The following is a 19,350-nucleotide window of genomic DNA, read 5'->3' on the forward strand; positions in this document are numbered from 1 at the left end:
TTCATTGCCTGGGCCCGAAATTCCACGAGAGATCCCGAAGATTTGGATATGGCACGTCAAGTATGTTAATTTTCTTTTCCGCATCGTTTCAGACAGAAACTATTATCGTAGGTTGCGGAGACGTTGGTCATACCACGGATCGTGTTGAAGCCATCATGGTATGCAAATATACTATTCAAGTGCCTCAATAAAAGACATAAATTAGTGTGTGAAGTGGTTAGAATTGTTGAAACATTTTTTATAACGCGAATTGTTTGTATGTCACTTAAGCAATGAAAACTGCGCGAATTCATATGTCTTGCGTTTGGGCTGACAATTTCAGGACTATTATATTTGTACGTGCTTTTTAGGCTATATTGTTATTATTACAATCACCTGCATGAGAATTGGGTACAAATACGCTATTAACCAATGTAATTTCCTTTGGCGAATGGGTGAAATAAACATATAGGTACATAAAGGTCAGTGCTCTGGCGACTAGAATTTCTTGAAACAATGCGAAGCGTTTCACTTTATCTCAGAAGAGTAGGTTTTATGTATGCAGTTGAATTTAATTGATTTTAAGTATTCTAAATTGTATGACAATCCATTTTTGTTCTGCATTGTAATATTTTCATATCTGAATTTCCGGATGAATTTATGTAACTGTGCGATTCTTGTTTGTTTATTAATTTTGGTTACCGTTATTTATACTTTTTATGTACGGCATATTTATTTGGTCTCTTTATAATTTGTATTGAACAAAATTATTGAACTAAAATGTCATTGCGTTATTTATTTTTAATGTTGCTGTTTCGAGGTAAAAAATTTCTGCTCAGAGTTATGGGCTCCAAACGTTAGGTGTCAAGAGTTTCTTGTCATTTCCTTCGCTAATGAGGTTACGTCTTGTATTCTTTTCTTTGCTCCGGTGTTACTACCATTCACGATTTATGCTGCGCTATGGTAATATATATTACACGAACGCGTTCGCGCCGCGAATAGTGACAACTGAAGTAATTGTCCTGCGCGCGGAACTCGCCTCCGTGCGGGTAATCCTGTCTGTTGCTTTTTTTTCCCCTTCTTTCTATCCCTGGGTTTGAGATCGTCGTAAGTTGTCGCGATATGCATCCGAAATACCCCCCGTCCCCTTCCCAGCTTTCATCCCTTCACGCGACGCCATGCCCGCGACCACGCTCGCACGAAACCCTCGCAGAAAGTATAATGGCGCGAGTGATTAACGACTCGCAATGACGCTTGATGAATGGGGTGCTGAAATTAGACGATTTCTGTTGCACGCAGCGGCGACGTCCACCATTACCTCGACTCGCCGGCGATCGGAAGAATTTATGTGCACGTTTTTTTTTTCTTTTTTTTTTCGTTTGTTCTGGTCCGGTTAGCTCGGGATTTTTTAATCTGAAGGTGCCTGTACCCTGAAGGATTTGTGAGGGCGAACATCGTGATAGCAGCTGGAGCCATTATTTGAAAGCAATTTCACGTTTCGACAAAGCAATACTTGCTAATGTTTCCAGTATTTTTTTTCCCCTTCGGGCGGGGTAAGACTCAATTATAATCTATTATCGTGTCCTAAACGTCCTATGATTTTAGGAAGAGGAATAAATGGTTTTCTTGCGATAAGACAGAAAAAAAAACTTATTACGTTTATAGCTATAACAATTTACCGTGTAAGCGAAAATAAATAAGCGTATGAGTAAGAATTAAAAACAAATCCTTTAAAACAAATGTTGGACTTAATATTTTTGTATGTTAAAATAATTTAAATAATAAATCAATGTTATTGGTCTCACACAAGACAAATGAAAATAAAAATATGGAGACTTGTTATTTTCACAATTTGTTTGTAAATTATTTTGACTTTTTCTTTAGTACACATTATATATTAATAACAACTGAATTTTGGCAATCAGTTACGGTTTTTACGATAACTTACAAACATTTGTTTTATTAAAAATTAGTTCGCTAGATATAAGTATTTAGTTTTAAGTTTTAACTAATTGCTACTTTGAACCGTTATTTTTTTTAACAAGTTTGCATGAAATGTGAAGTTAAAAATTTGTCACTATTTTATCTAACTAAACATTCTACATAATTATGTTAGCCGTTGCAAATCTCTAGGAGGAAAAAAAACTATGGTTACGCATTGTAGCAGTTTTATATTGTTATGGTCACTTTTATCCACAGTTTCGCTCACATGAATTTCGCGACAGTATCAGTAGTTAGACATTATAAATTCAGCTCAATATTAAATTACGTTTAGTTACTCAACAGACCTTCACAAAATGAAGTCAGGAGTCCCCTGAGAAAACCCTGTGACCGTTGGTAATGTATGACTACTTCACATGTTTTCTTGCTCGCAAAAATTTTGTACCTTAACCCATTTAGTGCCCAGTCCACACATACGTGATGTTGGCGAGCCTTCTTTTCAAACGCTAATTGAAACTGCAACACTCCACCTCCCTTTTTCCCTTATATTTAGCTTATTTTACCCCCCACCCCCACCCCCACGCCTTCTCTCTCCCAGATAAATTGGTAGCAACAGGACATCGTTGGCGTGGTTCTACAGGGACCCAAAACCGGCGTTCAGAGTCTTATTTATGGCTATGCCGTAATCTTACCGCTATGAGCGCATCCCTCCCCCCTAAAACCAAGCACATTGTTCCGAACTGTAGGCGATTTTGGCTTTTGGGGATCCGCAGACAGTGCCTGCTGCGGGAGTACAATTTTTCGGATGGCCACACTTTTTTGCAGTCGAGCAGGATCAAACCTGCGACCATGACCAACATGCCACGAATATTAGTTTAGAACGTTTGTTTGGACTAGTGGGAGGAGAAGATAGTTTAGCGGCAGCATCACAGATCTAAATCCGCTTAATGAACTGCGGTTTACTGCCATTTAACGTAACGATGTCTCTGTGATTCGCTTACCAATATAGTTCTGATTAGTTCCAGATTCTGCCTTTGGTCATGCGTGGGATGTCATAGCGTGCTCTGTGCATGTGGACACAAATGTCAAACGAACACATCGCATAGTTAGATTAATGTTTTGTAATTTGATTTACAAACATTAATCAAATTAAGTTTCGTGATTGCATGAACTTAACATAAGTCAGTGGAAGGTTGTTGTTAAACGTGCTCAAGGGCTAATTAACAATTTCTAGAACTACTGAAATAGTGTATACATCCTATACGAGTGAGACCGTTCAGAGGCATGTAAGTGCAATCGACAGGATTGAATCGGTTATGCCTTCACATAAAACATTGTGGGTTAACTGAAGTACTGCTGCGTACCAAAAATACACTTGAGCTGGTATAAAGAGTTAATTTCTGTATAATCATTAGCTGAGATCGTCGCCTTCTTGCATTATAGTATAGAAGTTAAAATAGGCGACTAAGGACCCATTGTCAGCTCAAAAGGGAACAGTCGCCGTTGCAAGGCGAAAGTCGACGATGAGAAACGTTTAGTTGTAGAATAAGTGATAGGAATAATCTTTTTAAGGGTACAATTTCGTAGTTGTCAGAAATGAGTTATGTAACGCAGACTGAAAAGGTAGTAAATAAGGGCTCATCAGTGTGTTCATGTTATTATTTAGATGTTGACTGTTTTGTAAACGAGTTTGTTTTGTTCGTTGTGCATTAATTTTGCCGTATTTTATAATTAGTTATTTTGCAAAGTGTTTAACAACACTGCTTTGGTATCCTCGAAATATTTCCAAACTTTATTACCGACCAATTTCTAATGATGGTTCACACTGTACTCTTTTAAAATGACTCCATTTGTTTTCGTGTCTCTTTCAGTGAGGTCCTGAGAGTTAAGGGAAAACTTTGAATTTGGTTTCTTCACTCGAATCTACCTTGGCAACTGGACTAGGTTTACTCACTCCAGTTTAGAGTTTTTAAAGATAACTTTTAAATCAAGATTCCTCAGTTCACTCCTAGTTCAGTCCGGATTTAAATGTTACCACGAACAAGTTTTATGAATTATGTGACTCATGATACTATTGTGACGATAAGTAACCTGCCTACCACGTAGGTAAATTTCATCTCTGTGCCCATGATTTCTTTTACATCTCTATTGCTGGTTTAGTTTTTTGGCGGGAGCGGCACAGAATTAAAATTTCATGTAGAATATCTACTATTTATTGTCAAACGTTGGCATGCCAATTTTATGTAAAATTGAACTATTTATACAAAATATTTAAATTTTTATCATAAAGAGTTACTATAGAATGTACATGATATGCCAGTAGTAATACACATTTGATTACATTAACAGTCCTAATTTGTGTATGTATTGCAATATTTATATTGCATCATTTAAATAACTTATATTTAATAAACTAGCTACAGTGCCTAGCTTTTCCCGGGCTGAAAATATATTTTACGCGAGTTACAAGATTTATTTTGAAGCAGGAATTACCTGAGCATGTTATGTTTCAACACTTTCTTGTCACTATTAATGATAGATAAGCATAGTGTTTTTTCATGGAGAAGATTTCTATGCTATCCAATTTTTTGTAACTTACTGCTAGATGGCGCTGCATCGCATCACTAAACCGTTCAACCGATCGGCATGAAAATTGGTATACGTAATATTTTAACACAGAGAATATTTTCGCGATATCCTCAATAACAACAAGTAGTAATTGTTAGTGTGATTAGTTCTTGGTGAGTGAGTTTCAAATTTAATACCATTTCAAACGCTTTATAGATTATAGATTACATACAAACCATCCATGTTAGATATGTAGAGGTAAATAAATAAACACTGGCAGGACAATGTCTGCCGGGTTCTGCTAGTACTTGTGGCTTTTGTGTATTTTATTTATTTGTGCCTACAGAAGAAATTTGTTGTGGATTAATGTAAATGTGATACCTTTTGTTGTTTATCATTAGGTGGTAGCTGTTAATAAGGGTCGAACAACTATATGGTCCAGAAGCTTGTTAAAAAGGACTCTTTGAGGGATCCTTGGCTTCTTAAATGGAAGGTAAACTCGTCTTTCGTCGGGCGTGGGGATGACTGGTGTCTGCGAAACCAGGAACACAGTACGAGTTGATCTGTGATGATTCCTGAGGAGTTCCCTCCAATGCCCATTATCAGACTGCAGTACGACTCGTGCAGTCAGTGTTTGCTTATTGTGCTGAAGCAAGGCTGGTTTGAAAACCTTTTCTCAAGGATGGCTTGAGCTCTAGCGTTGTCCTGAAGAGACGAAAGAGTAAAGGGCTATGCCCTTTTTGGAAGATTTTAGGCCTTGGTGCACTGTGGGAGGGTCATATTATGTAAAGGCAATTTTATCTGGTAAATTATGGTGTTAGATGGATATATTGTATGCTAATTGGGTGTATTCAAAATTGTGGAGTTATAAGATGTTTATTAGTGCTACCCCGGGATATATTTTTCCATGACGAGATTCGTGTGCCCTTTAGGATAAGAGCCTGGCTTCTTGTCTCATGAAACAGTACTTAAGTTAGTTGACGGGGTTAAATCACGTTACAGTAGTTTATGGATTGTATGTGAAAATCGTATATGAACCAAATTACTCTTTGTTCTGTAAAAATACTGTGTCATTTCTAAAGTAATGATTTATGAATAGCTATTATTTCACTTTCCCAGAAACTTACGACTTCCGTTAAATGGACTGAACCTCTAATAGGTATAGAAGTTTATATTATCTTCTAACCATAATACAAGAATATGATTGTCACTTTTTAATAATGTTGCTTGTTATAGGTATAATATATTCCATTACTCAACCTCATACTGTAAATAATTTGGACCTGGTTACCGGTTCACACTGATAATGCAGCAATGAAACTTTATAAATTGTTTTATTCTTGTAATTTTCGGCGTGATCCTTGGGTAAACTAGGCCTATGTTAGGTAACACTGTGTACGGTGGTATGATATGATGAGTTGGGTTGTGCATTTCCGTAATGAAACAAGTTATACAATCTTCAGACTTAGACGGGGGAATCATGCATAGATTAATTCACATCGCACGTATTATAACTGCCGCTGCCGGTTTTATTTCAAGAGTTGTTTTTGTGAGTCTACACAAAGGTTCCGTCCAGAAATTATAGGCGAGCTTTGATCTGTAAGTATTTTCATGCTTAAAACTGTTTTCATGTCGGCGTTTTATTTGTTTCCCGCGCAAGATTTGTGACGAGACCGGCTCCTTCCAACTACGCGCGCGTCCGCCAACAGTAAAAGCGAACATGCTGGACGCGCCGACGTCGCGGAAGGGCCTCTGCATTCCTCGACGAACACCCCTCGGCGGTTTAACGAGCTGTCCCCGAGTCCGAGTCGCCGGAGAGAGAGAGAGTGAGAGATTGAGAGAGAGAGAGAGACGGGCGCGCGAACGAATCGAACAACGTGTGTCGGCTGACAAATTAGGACCCGCGGGATGCAGGTTTACGACGCGAGACGCCGCCGCCGCTGAAGCATCCGAATTTTTTTTTTTTTCTCGCGCGCGGGGGGTAAAATCTGTGGATGCGGCCGCTGCGCTTTATTCGACCCGCAATCCTCTTGACCAAAGAAAAAGAAAACATAACAATGCCTCGCTCCCACACTTTAAAGCATGTTATAATCCTCGAGATACACATGTGAAAGTTTTGATCTGACTAGACAACTATTTTCTCTCCTACCGTCTGGATCGAAGGCTTTCACACCCTGAGACACTAATCACTTTTTGGGCTTCTGGGTTGAGGCCATATCGACGAGACCGTCATTACAGCATTCCTCGTCTCAGCCATCATCAGATGTCGTTAACAACTGAAGGTCTAGTGTTATGACATTTATTTTATAATGATAATTCACAGCTAGTGATTGGTCCACTTCGAGAGGCCATGATTGGAGAAGGGTTTGGTAAATCAGGATGACTCTGCTAATTATTTCGCGTAGTAGCATTAATTACGGCTAAGGTCTACTTGCACATTCGTGACTTGGTTCAATTGGAAAGTATCATGCCATTTAATTAAACTGCATAGATTTTGTTTAGGTTTTATTTTTCCTGTGTAGGTATACCAGCCGTCCTTGTCTTAAATGGATAATCATTCCTGAAGGTTCGCACTGGAAAGTTTTTTTCAGTGTACGCCCATATATATAATATCTATATATTATATAGGCCTAAATATATACGTATTAAATTTTTAGTACCAGCTGTGTGTTAAAACATTTTATCATTGTGTGTGTTTCGTGATTGGCTGGGTTAATTTAAGGTACACGCATACTGTCACCACACCGATCATGGCCATCCAGTGAGGAAACAATCGTGTTCTGAATAGTCAAGAGAATTGTTTCTCTTGCAGATGGCTGCCAATTACAAGGCGGCCATCGGTAGCGCAATCATAGTGTCTAATTATTCACAATTTTTTTTTGCCAAAAATACTTGCCCCTGCTAACAAGCCTCTCCTTGGAAACTGCAATATTATTATGTCGTTAAGCATAAAACTGTTTTCTTTTCCAACGTGGGCACTTTACACAAGCTTGTTGACACAGTTTGGGACGGAAGTAAGGGAGAGGGCGCTTGCAGGCGACGTGGTGCTGTGCACGCTGCCCCTGGGTGTGCTGAAGCAGTCGACGATGCCAGGCAACCAGGGCACGCCCAACACGGTGCAGTTCTCGCCGCCGCTGCCGGACTGGAAGGTGGCGGCCATCCAGCGGCTCGGCTTCGGCAACCTCAACAAGGTGGTGCTGTGCTTCGAGCGCATCTTCTGGGACCCCAACGCGAACCTGTTCGGCCACGTGGGCAGCACCACCGCCAGCAGGGGTGAGTCGCCGTGTGCTTGCCGCGAGGTCAGCACTGGTCGCCACGACCTTTATCGTCAATATGATGGGATGAATGATGGATTGATGGTTAATGGATAGATTACAGTAAATTATCTATGGATCACTGATGATAATCATTGGTGATGATGGATTTGGATGATGATGATGATGTTGATGATGAATGATAGGTGGTATTGTCCGATGTATGTGAAGTATGTGATGTTCGTAAATAAATATTTTATGTATATCTGGTAATCACTGCGCGACAGCTGACAAACAGGCTATGAAAACAGTTAAACTTATAGATTATGTAAATTATTTTAATGAACAATTAACATCGCAATATACTTTAGTATTTTTCAGTTACATTTATTATTAAAGGATTTATTTTTGAAGCAGGAATTACCTGAGCAATGTTATGTTTTGACAATTTCTTGTCACTATTCATAATATAAGTAGAAACAGTTCCCAACTTCCACCAAAATGCCACCCTCGTTACCTCATATTAGCTGTTTTGCCATGCGTCCTTAACAGAAAAAAAAGTGTGAGAGTGTCTTTCAGTACTCGCTACGTGTGTTCTAATAATGTTCATGTTGCAAATAAACTTATAATACGAAAATCTGATACGTTATTTAACCTAGAATTCTTTAAAATAACGTCGTGCCTGATAAATAAAATAATGTCTTTTCAAATACCAAAATTTCTGGATGCGAATCTCACAAGCTTTCTGCACCCACCGTTAGAATTCGCTGCTTTAATCTTAAATGTTGCTTATCACCATCAAACGCAGATCGCAATTAGCAGTATGAAACAACCTGAAATGTTAATTTTACATAAACGCCTCCGATAAAACCCCGGCTTTGGACCTACTTTTCGAAAAGGAATTTTATTGAAATACTTACTGTTCATCTTGGTTAAAATTTACTAAACAGTTAATAATTTAAAGTTTCAGTACACGTTAGAATTTATAGGTGTATGTAATATTAAACTGAAACAGTTAAAAACACACATTTTAACACTAAGTATAAATGTTTGTATATTTGTTTTTGCTTAAACGAATTATATCAGTCTGCAAATACTTCCTACAAACAAATTTTAGCCTTATTGAGCTGATTTAACATTATTATATTTAAAAAAAAAAACTGACCAGATTTTAACCTCGCCCCTTCAGGTTACCAAGCGCGCGTTCTATACGCTATGATATGAACCCTTTTGGGAGGAGAATATGTTTTATAATCATTGTAATGCCAGATTTCTTAGCTATTTGAAAACTTGTGATAACGTTTTACTATGACTGTTTTAGTTTTCATTTGGCATACTAATACTTTTGGTATGTTTCCTCATGTATACGAAATTGACTATATACGGGTTTATGTTGCTACACGTGGGTCCGCCATCTTTGTGACACCGTTATGTTTACACGAAATTACTCTTGCCAAATGCCGTTTACCGAGAGCTAAGATGTTTACACGTCATTAATGTTTTTTTTTCGTGCGGCAATGTGGCGATTTTGAGTTAAAAAAAGTGACTTAAGCTAGCTCACAGTGCGTGTCCACGAGTACGGGAGACAGTAGCTGACGTTGTTTGCCGTCGGCGCAGGCGAGCTGTTCCTGTTCTGGAACCTGTACCGCGCGCCCGTGCTGCTGGCGCTCGTGGCCGGCGAGGCGGCCGCCATCATGGAGAACGTCAGCGATGACGTCATCGTGGGCCGCTGCATCGCCGTGCTCAAGGGCATCTTCGGCAACAGCGCGGTGCCCCAGGTGCGTCCCTCGCCCTGTCATTCCCGCCAACATAAGGAAAGAATTTTATTTGAAAGTTAACAGAGCTGGCAAAGTGGTTAATATATATAATATATAGGTATTTATATATAATATAACCCCCCCCCCTTCTAGTTTAAAGAAATTCAGCGTACAGACAAAAACGCGCATGCATGCATGCTTGCATGTATGTATGTGTGGTTGCCAACCTACGTAACGCAGATAGGTGTGGTTATAAATAATAGTTTAAAAAAAAAAAACACTTTTATAGGAAATCCAAATAAAAAATAGAAAATAATTTTTTAAAATTTGAATTAAAAATAGTGTAATATAAAAAAAATGTATGTTATTTAAAAAAAGAGTGGGGTGCATGTTGTCAATAGTTATAATTATTTTGTTGACAAATATGAGTAGAAGGATTATCATTTTGATAATATCTTAAAAAGCACCCGACCCTTTTGTGAAATAACATACATTTTTTTTATTTTACACTATATTTAATTCAAATTTGTTAGAAGTTATTTTCTATTTTTTAGTTGGATTTTCTATAAAAGTGTGTTTTTCTTAGTTCTTTTAAACTATTATTTTTTTTAGTTTGGTTTATTTATAAAAGCGTGTTATAAAAATTTTTTTTAAACTATTATTTCTTCTAATCTACTATAAATTCCGTGATAACTATAATTATTTTCCAAATTGTTAATGTGTACAGCTGTATTGATAGTCAAATCTCAATTTTAGAAGCCATTCAAAGATTTTAACGCTATCAATATATACAGTGAGACTTAATGGTATAAGGTTATTGACGAACAAGTGATATCGACCAGTCTTACATACTGTACGAAATTAATGCTGCGAAGCAGGAAAGGATGGGAGTTACGGATTAATTATTACGTGAAGCGTTACACATTTACGTAACAGGAATTTTGGGAAGGATAAGGATTGAGAAAGGACCTTCTCAATGAGAGTGTATATAATATGTGAGAAAATTAGGATATCCTGGACTGGGATTCGAACCCAGAGCCTTCCAATGACATGTCGGCTGCTCTACCATCGGGCGCTCGATGTACGATAAATATGGAACAAAGCGCCCCACGCTTTTTTAACAATAATACTAGTATTTTTCATTCATTATTGTTTTAAGCTTATTTTAAAAATTATTTTTCACTTTTTAGTTTGATGTGCTTTAAAAGCGTGTTTATTAGTTTTTTTAAACTATATTTTTCACTTTTTAGTTTGAATAGAAGGATTAGCGAAGTCCCAGACGAATTACAGTTGGATTTACGGCACCAATCCCAAAATTTGTTGAAAAGAAAACAAATATATTTTTCAGCCGTGGACAGGATTAGAACCCACGACCGGTGAATTCGTAGGGTGACGTAATGGAAGACCCGCGCCTTAATCCGCTCGGCCAACAAACTAACTGTCAAGGACATATTGTAATAATACTAATACCCCGAGTGCTCGAGCTGGAAAGTAGGTAGACGGTACGCATGCGCACTGCACGGTTGTCTCACTGCTCTCACACAGAGGCTGGGTGAGGAAATTATTTAATCCTGTCGATCCTAATCAGGATAATGAGATAAACTTATTAAATTAGTGTATTGTCACCGGTCCTCGATAATTGTACGAAGTTTAGATTAAATCTGTCCGTTTAAAGTGGGTCAAAATCGAGTGGAAAGGAGTCGGTTACAAACATACAAACAAACATACAGGTGAAGCTAATATAAAGCGTCTAAAAAGAGACTTGAACTACGCCAGAGCATGCCATCTCCTGAAAATTCGGAGCTCCATGTTTATATCAGTTCAAAGGTTTGATTCACTTATAGAAAATTTCCACAAGTGTGTTGACTGTTTGATTAGCGATCTACTGCCGGGCCTGTTCGACGGTGGCGGGGAAGCGGAGAATTACCTCACGGAATGGAGTATCTACAATGGCACGCATGCGGACACGGACTCATACGGATTAGTTTGGCTTCATCCATCTCTTCCGTTTACGTTACTCCGTGCGTCCAATTAAAGTCTATTATTTTTCTCTGGTGATATATATTTTTTTACTTTTTTTTTAGTAGACTACAGTAAATATTGTTTCAAAGTACAGTGTTCTGTCATTACTTTTTGGTTCACCCTGACCGTGTTATGTTTTCGTATTACAATTTTTTTTCATTAATCTTAATTTTTTGTAACCCTGGAATTCAGTCTCATTGGTTGCCATTTTTTAACTTTATCCAAGCTTTGTGGAAGCGGCAGACGGATTGTGAAACGTTAACATCTTTCTGTTCCGTGATCCGTGCCGTATTTACGTTCCCGCGTTCACAATGGAGCAGGCCGTAGTGCGGGGACTGCTGTAGGCTACTACAGCTCGTACGTAGCCCATACATTCCTCTAACATCACTGATTAAGGGATACGTGACGTTGGTGTGCTACTGTCTCTGACGAACTAAGTGAACCTGAAGGGGCAAATTATATCCTTTTCTTCTTCGTTCCCATATTTAATTTACATTATCTAAACTATGTAAGTAAAGCACCACAATTAACACCTTTTTCATCAAGAAAAAAAATTGAAAGTTTTTAATCGTGTGTGTGTGTGTACAGGGGCGCAACAACAGGGGGGGGGGCAAAAGTATTCCCCCCCCCCCCCCTGAAACCTTGAAGTAGGGGCAAACTGGGGCAAAGAAAGTGCTGTGTAAACAATTTTTAGATAATAAAACTGCTTAAATAGCACCATTTTCCACCTTGAAATACAAATTTTCCCGTTGGCGGACACCCCCCCCCCACCTCCCGCTTCAATAGGGGGGACCGATGATTCTTTATAAAAAGGTATATTGCCCCCCCCCACCCGCCTTTTGGAAATTTAGTTGTTACGCCCCTGTGTGTGTGTATATATGTATATTATATCAATATATATGGTAATTTATTAATTTTTTACGTACTTGCAAACATTGCTATAAACAGTTTTGAAAGATGTGAAAAGCAGTTGTCGCCGCCTCTGTGAGAGCCCGGGGTGCTGTTCCAGCCCAAGGAGACGGTGGTGACGCGGTGGCGCGCCGACCCCTGGTCGCGCGGCTCCTACTCCTTCGTGGCGGTGGGCTCCTCGGGCAGCGACTACGACATCCTCGCCGCCCCCGTCAGCCCGCAGCCGGCCCCCGCCGCCCCCGCCGCCCCCGGGGCCCCGCCGCCGGCCGCCGCGCCCGGCGTGCCGCCGCCCAGGCTCTTCTTCGCCGGTGAGCGGCCCCCGCCCTCCAGACGACGCGCGTCAGTGACGGGAATATCAGAACCACTTGACAGAATTCGATGGAGTCGGTTTTTATAGGCTAGATATTTCCATTACCGAGACCTGAATGTACAGAAATAATCGATTAAGTGTAAAGTTAAAAAACTATTGTTGTAATTATAATAATGCAAAATTTAAAAAAAAGGTTTAAACCAAAAAATAAATATAAAAAATTAGCTGTACAATTATTAAAATCACATAAGAAAAGCCTCTATAATAACCAAATCCTAGAAACAAAATATAATTCAATGTTAAGATAAAATTTTAACTTATTTAAACATATTATGCATTATTCAGAAATATATATAGTTTTATTTGGTTACTATTGAGATTTTTCTGATTTTTTTTTATATATTCCTTTATTTTTGGTTTCAAGCCCTTATTTTATGAAAAACCGTTTAGAAATTTGTAAACCTTTCCACTGTATTGGCTATTTCTGTGCATTAATTTCTCAGTAATGAAATTTGGAGGCGGTAAAACCAACCCCATCGAATCCTGTTAAGTCGTTAAGATTCTATTATTGTTTTTTTATTCTCGTCATTCATGCAAGATGCAACTTTTCCTATTCTCTTGAAGCAGTAGTATCCTAAGACGTTTTGCTTTTAATAATTCATAATTTTTTTAATAAATTTGTAATATAACTTAATGGCAAATTTTTGTGTTAGGACTAACATGTACTGAAAGCGTGGGAATGTGTGGTAAACAGTTGTGAATTGGCGTATTTCAGAGATTGATATTGGTCGAAGTTATGCCACTTTACTTTAATACAAGCTGTGGCTAATAATTGAAAAATTCCAAATTAATGCACAGAAATGAAACCAAACTTCTAGTGTAATTAAAGTTTGGTGATTCGGCGTGGGTCTTTCAATGCAAACATAAATTATAATGGTTTATTTTGCTACGATAAACAAATGATTTAATTCTTCTATGTTTTAAATGAAGATAAAATGTTCTTACGCAACACTTCGCATAATGTTTACCTAACGATGTTTTAGCCTAGATAACCACGCATTCCCTCGCCTGAACAAATTCGAATATTTTCTCTTCTAGACCCCCTTTTCGTTTTTTTCTCTCCATTTTACCTTGCAAGAGTGTGCTGGTATCTTCTGCATCAGCGTCGATTTTGGTTCTCATGTATTCCGTTTGAGTGCGTAAATGTACATACAGTGATTTAAGTAGTATATGAATGGCGCTCCAAGGGCTGGTGAAAGGATTGAGGATAGGTCAATGACCGACAGCCCCGAAGTTATGGCGGCCATCCTTGATGACCTTGACCTTCAAACATACCTCAACAAATTACCCATTTTGAGAGAAAAAATTTCCCATTTTTTTTTGCTCAAAAATATCAGTCTTGAATGTCCCCATTGAGGATTAAATTCACCATGGACAAGTATCAAATAAGCCTCTGCTGTGTGACCTGTGACCTTCAGCTCGGTCGTCATCTTGAAAATTCGTAAATTTTATCCGATTGCAATGAGAAAAAATTAAAAATTAATAAAAAATTACTTAATACGATTTTCATGAAAAGAACTTTCAAAGTTTTAAAATTTGTCAGCCATATTGACATTCTGTATTTTTTAAGCTAGAAATTGAGGGAAAATTTTAGGATTCATAAAAAGAACGTAGGGGAGAGTTGGGTAAAACAGGGTGTTGGGTAGAACGGGGTACCACTGTTATTTTCCGTACACGTGGTGCTATCTGTGTGTACGTTTGGTAAGTTACTCCTCTATACGTCGTCACTAGAGTGAGGTAGTATGAAGTGTCGCACAGTATTCTTTCGTGCGTAATAATGGAAATTACAAATTTATGAAGTTTCACTAAAATGTTTAGCGTGTATTGGCTATACAATATTTAATCAGTGGTTGCAGATATATTTTATGGTAAGTTGTATTCAAGTAAAGTATTATATTTGCTATGTTGTGCCATAGTAACCGATGTAATTGACGGGTGTTAAGATTTTCTGTTGTCTTTTTGCTTGAGAACCTGCATGTAGGGTAAAACAGGGTACACAGGTAATGGGTAAAACGGGGTAGTACCTCGTTCTGTCCAACCAGTTTCCTGTTTTAATCATCTTTTCGATCAATTGTGCAAATGACTTTTAAAATTAAAAACAGTTTTGTTATGCATACTAAATGTTATACAGAGTTACCTACAGTACATTTATACAGTCAACCAAAAGTCTTGTATCGGTGAGGAAAAAAATTGGAAACGTAAAAATGTTGTAGGCCCATGTAATTAAATTGTAATTTGACTTTATCTTTTTTTCTATTTTTAAAAATAAAAACCATGCTCGAAAAAACCATGTCGTCCTATTGTGTTTTCCCCCACACTGCACCCATAGGTTGCAGCCCTTAGATGTTTCCTTCATGTCCCCATTGATGCAGTATTATAGTGATGAAGCAAGGAAATGGGTTCGTTTACATCCTGGACGTCCCATTACAATTAACCAGATCGGGAAACTCTATGGCGCTGCATTTATGAAGGCCGCTTCTATGGAAACTGCGGTAAATGGTTTCAGAAGAACTGGAATATTTCCCCTTGATGCAAGTATCTTCCCAGATTGGATGTTTTAGCCAGCGGCAACAACTGACCGAGCTAACTCCAGGCCTTCAGAACCGAGTGGAAATGACACTGTCGGTGATATTCCACTGACTGCTGCAACAACTGACCGAGCTAACTCCAGGCCTTCAAAACCGAGTGGAAATGACAGTGTAGGTGATATTCCAGTGACTGCTGCAACAACTGATCGAGCTTACACAATGCCTTCAGAGTCCCATGGAAATGTCAGTGTTGGTAATATTCCTGGGACATCTGGTTTGGTATCTTCACCAACTGAATCTCGTTTAGGCCTATCTGATAAAAACAATCGAAATGCTTCATCAAACAGTAGCTTCACAATTCCACCGACTACAGTGATGCCGATTTCCCATGTCAAAAGGAATCCTGCAGAAGGAAGAGGACGACGACGTGGCAAGGCAGCTGTGCTGACCGACTCGCCATATAAGAACGAACTAATTATTATTCAGTCAGCTTCACCAAAATCTTTAAAAAGGAAAAATGCTGGTGTGTCTAAATCTCAAAACAGTTCTAAAACACATAAGAATAAAGAAGACAGCAACAAATCCATACCAACAGTAACTTTGCGTGTGTCTGATGATGATGACGTTCCTTGCATTTATTGCGCTGAACAGTTCTCCACTTCAAAATCAGCCGAAAGTTGGGTGCAATGATTAAAGTGTCATTCTTGGAGCCATGAAGGATGTGCTGGTGTAGACACAGATGACTGTAGGCCATTTGAATGTGATTTCTGCCAGTTTGGAATAAAGACTCTGGCCTTATTTTGTGTTCTGATGGGCCTACTATGCCATATTAGGCTAATTAAACAATCATATGTTTTGTCAGATATTTGGGTTCACCGCATATGCAAGTTTGTATTATACATAGTAAGATTATGCTTTTAGACTAACCACTTCCTCAAAATTAACAGTGTTGTGTTATTGTTGTTCAAACAATGTTTGTGATTTTCCGCAAACCAATGTTTTTGTGAAGTTTTACTGCAAATACAGAGGAAAATGTAAGGTGAAGGCTTATAATTGATTTTTTTTTAAATTCTCATATTTTTACTGACATTTGTATTTATTTGTCATACTACATGTTGTTCAGAATTTTTTATAGTGCACATGTAAAATCATTTTAAAAATTTGCTTTCTGTACCCCGTTTTACCCAACCAGTTGGGTAAAACAGGGTAGTGTGCATACATTCAAATAAATAAATATCTCTGCAAGAATAATATTTCAGAAGACACGGTACTAGTTGCAGAATTAAACTCACATTCTAATCTACGCATGCTGATGTTTTCAGACAGATACAGCAATATTAAAACAATAAATTAAAGCGATTTATACTAAGTACCCCGTTATACCCTACTCTCCCCTACTTACGTCATGGTGTCATTGGTTCGAACCCGATGAGGTCTTTCGATTACAAATGACGGTGAATCCTTCCTCCCTGGAAGCCACCAGCATACTGGCCTTCCAACACTAATGCAAAGGCAGATATTACATCAGCCAGTATATTCATGTCAGCCTAATGCCACCATATTGTTTACGTCAGCTGGAGGGCACTACAACCATATTTGTTAAATTTTTACCCGCTGAAGTGCAGGAATCATTTTTTTCCAAGGCACTCCATCTTAAAATCTTTCCGCCATCTTGAGCATCTCTATTAGGCTAGAAATGTGGGAAATATTCCAAAAATCATCAAAAAAATCGCTTATTAACTTACTGATTGATTCGATCTCACACAGTGATTGGTACAATTCTTGAATAAATAAAATTACCAACGAAAGTGACCGGTTCGAGAAATAAAAAAAAATTAAAATAAAAAATTAATAATGTAAATATAATCTACTACAGGAACACTTGCGAAGTTAGCAATCTAATATAGATTTTGTTCTGCATTAGCTTGATCTGGCTAATTCTTAGCTCCAATCGGTTATCTGAAGACAGAGACCAGCCACATCCTTTACTGACAAATCTTCCTACTCCCGACATAGTATCTAGAGTATTGTGATTAACAGACACTTCCACGCCTTGTGATATGCAAAGAGCAGTATTCATAAACCTTAAGCGCATTTCTTTTCTTGGTCCTCAAACTGATACGGTTTACCAAATACGCAGTTCAGCCACAAGTTATATTTTTAAGGTCTGTACGTTGCTACTTCATCAGGAAGCTGATTGATAATATTCTGCTTGTTATCGTGAAGAAAAGTACAATTGTTTTCCAACTCACTAAGTGTGTTTAAATAATAATATACTTTCGACACTACACGAAACGCAGATTTCGCCAAGTGGAATCCAGTCTTGTGTTTAGTTTCATGTCCAGGCGTCATCGTAATCTGTTGCTGCCCATCTGCTTGTGTGCTTGTACGCGTACGAGTCTGCAAACTAAACCGAGGAGTCTTCATGTCCGCAGATAGTTCCAGATAAGGCCAACGGACTTAATCTTTACAATTTTTCGCGTGTCGTCTCAAATTGTCTGTACGAGTAAACCATGCATGACATCTCATCACAGCTAAACTTCATCCGAGATGAATTCTTCGTACATTTACTTTTCTCGTGTCTTCGTGCATCATGGACAAACGCATACGACATATCGTAGTAGTTGCAAGGATTTCTAGTCAATGAAGACGAACATTTCAGGTTCGAACCGGATGCTGATGTAACTGGTAGTACCAATTCCCAGTGTAACCTTAAGCACGTTGACACATCGCTGTTGCACTGAAAACTTTTTTTTCTGCAGAACAGCAGGTCCTTCGCATGTCTTCAAGTGTCTTTTCAACTTACCATTTCTTGTAAATTTCTTGCGACACTTTTTACAGCTAAACATTTTACGAGAAAGATTAGCAGCACTTTATCTTTTCTCGTGTCGACGAACATTACTGTTGTTCGAGAATATTAAATCATAGTAAGGATATCGATGTAGGAAGACGCCGATGCACATTAAGTGCACATCATTGATGATACCGGTACTGCAGGAATTAGCTATTCATCTGCTGTAGGAAACACACCTGTTTTATTTCTCCTGTAGTGTTGTCGGTAACGATGGTATACATTCCATCGAGTTTTTCGTAGTTGTCGACAATGCAACGGTATCTATGTAGACATCATCGTCGCTGAAGAGATCTCGGCTGTCGATGATAAACTTCCATCAAGGTCTGCGCAGTTGTCGTCGACGATGCCAACACGATCTGCACTGTCATTGGTATAACGTGCATCGAGTTCGTTTTAAAAGATGTTAAAAATGCCATCGCGTTCTCCAATAATTCCCAGATACCAGTCTAATAGGTTCACTTCACTGCACTGCTGTCAGAGGACAGATGGTTCCCTCGTCAGGTACTCGCTTATATAACCGCGGCTGCTGGAATAATATATGAGTCAACACAAGAACCATTTATATTTATAAAAGATTTAAAAAATATATTAATAAAACATTCGACAAAAAGTGAGGCACATTTATCGAATAGGATGCAGCTTTGGACGAAAATTCAACTCAAAGGATACAATCTCATCGCACGGATACGACACAAGGATACTATTTGGTTACTATCTAGTCGCAGCGATATGGCAGATGGATACGATCTTGCCACAGAGATGCGATCTGGTCGTAACGATACGATCTTGTCGCAGGGATAAGGCACATGGATACGATATCATCGGAGAGATACGATCTCGTCACAGGTATAAGATTTCGCCACAGGGATACGATCTTATTAGTAGGTTACAATAATTTAGGTTTGACTACGTACATTTAACAATATGAATGTATATTTTCACGAAAATTCAACTCAGTCGGATACGATCGTCAGTTTATGATACGCTACAATGCCTCCAAATGTATTCGACTCCAAAAAGTCATTGGCTCCAAGTGTCATCGTCTCCAGGTGTCTTAGAACTAACTGCTCCATCAACATTTGGCTACAAGGCGACTTGGCTACGAAGATAACGAGACTACGAGGCTCCAACTAGCTACGAGGCTACGTAGCAACGACACTACGAGACC

At 38.5% G+C, this 19,350-nt stretch overlaps 1 protein-coding gene across 1 annotated transcript in view; it reads left to right on the plus strand.

Moving 5' to 3' along the window:
- Positions 1 to 19,350, plus strand: part of LOC134541885 (lysine-specific histone demethylase 1A-like) — a 477,086-nt gene that overhangs the window by 445,881 nt on the left and 11,855 nt on the right. Inside the window, exons 3-5 of the mRNA XM_063385607.1 lie at positions 7,525 to 7,761; positions 9,360 to 9,520; positions 12,531 to 12,738. Of these exons, the coding sequence (XP_063241677.1) occupies positions 7,575 to 7,761; positions 9,360 to 9,520; positions 12,531 to 12,738 (556 nt within the window). The 5' untranslated portion in view covers positions 7,525 to 7,574. The remainder of the gene's footprint in view (positions 1 to 7,524; positions 7,762 to 9,359; positions 9,521 to 12,530; positions 12,739 to 19,350) is intronic.

This window comes from Bacillus rossius, assembly GCF_032445375.1.
Source record: "Bacillus rossius redtenbacheri isolate Brsri chromosome 4 unlocalized genomic scaffold, Brsri_v3 Brsri_v3_scf4_2, whole genome shotgun sequence".
In the NCBI taxonomy this organism is placed as follows: Eukaryota; Metazoa; Arthropoda; class Insecta; order Phasmatodea; family Bacillidae; genus Bacillus; species Bacillus rossius.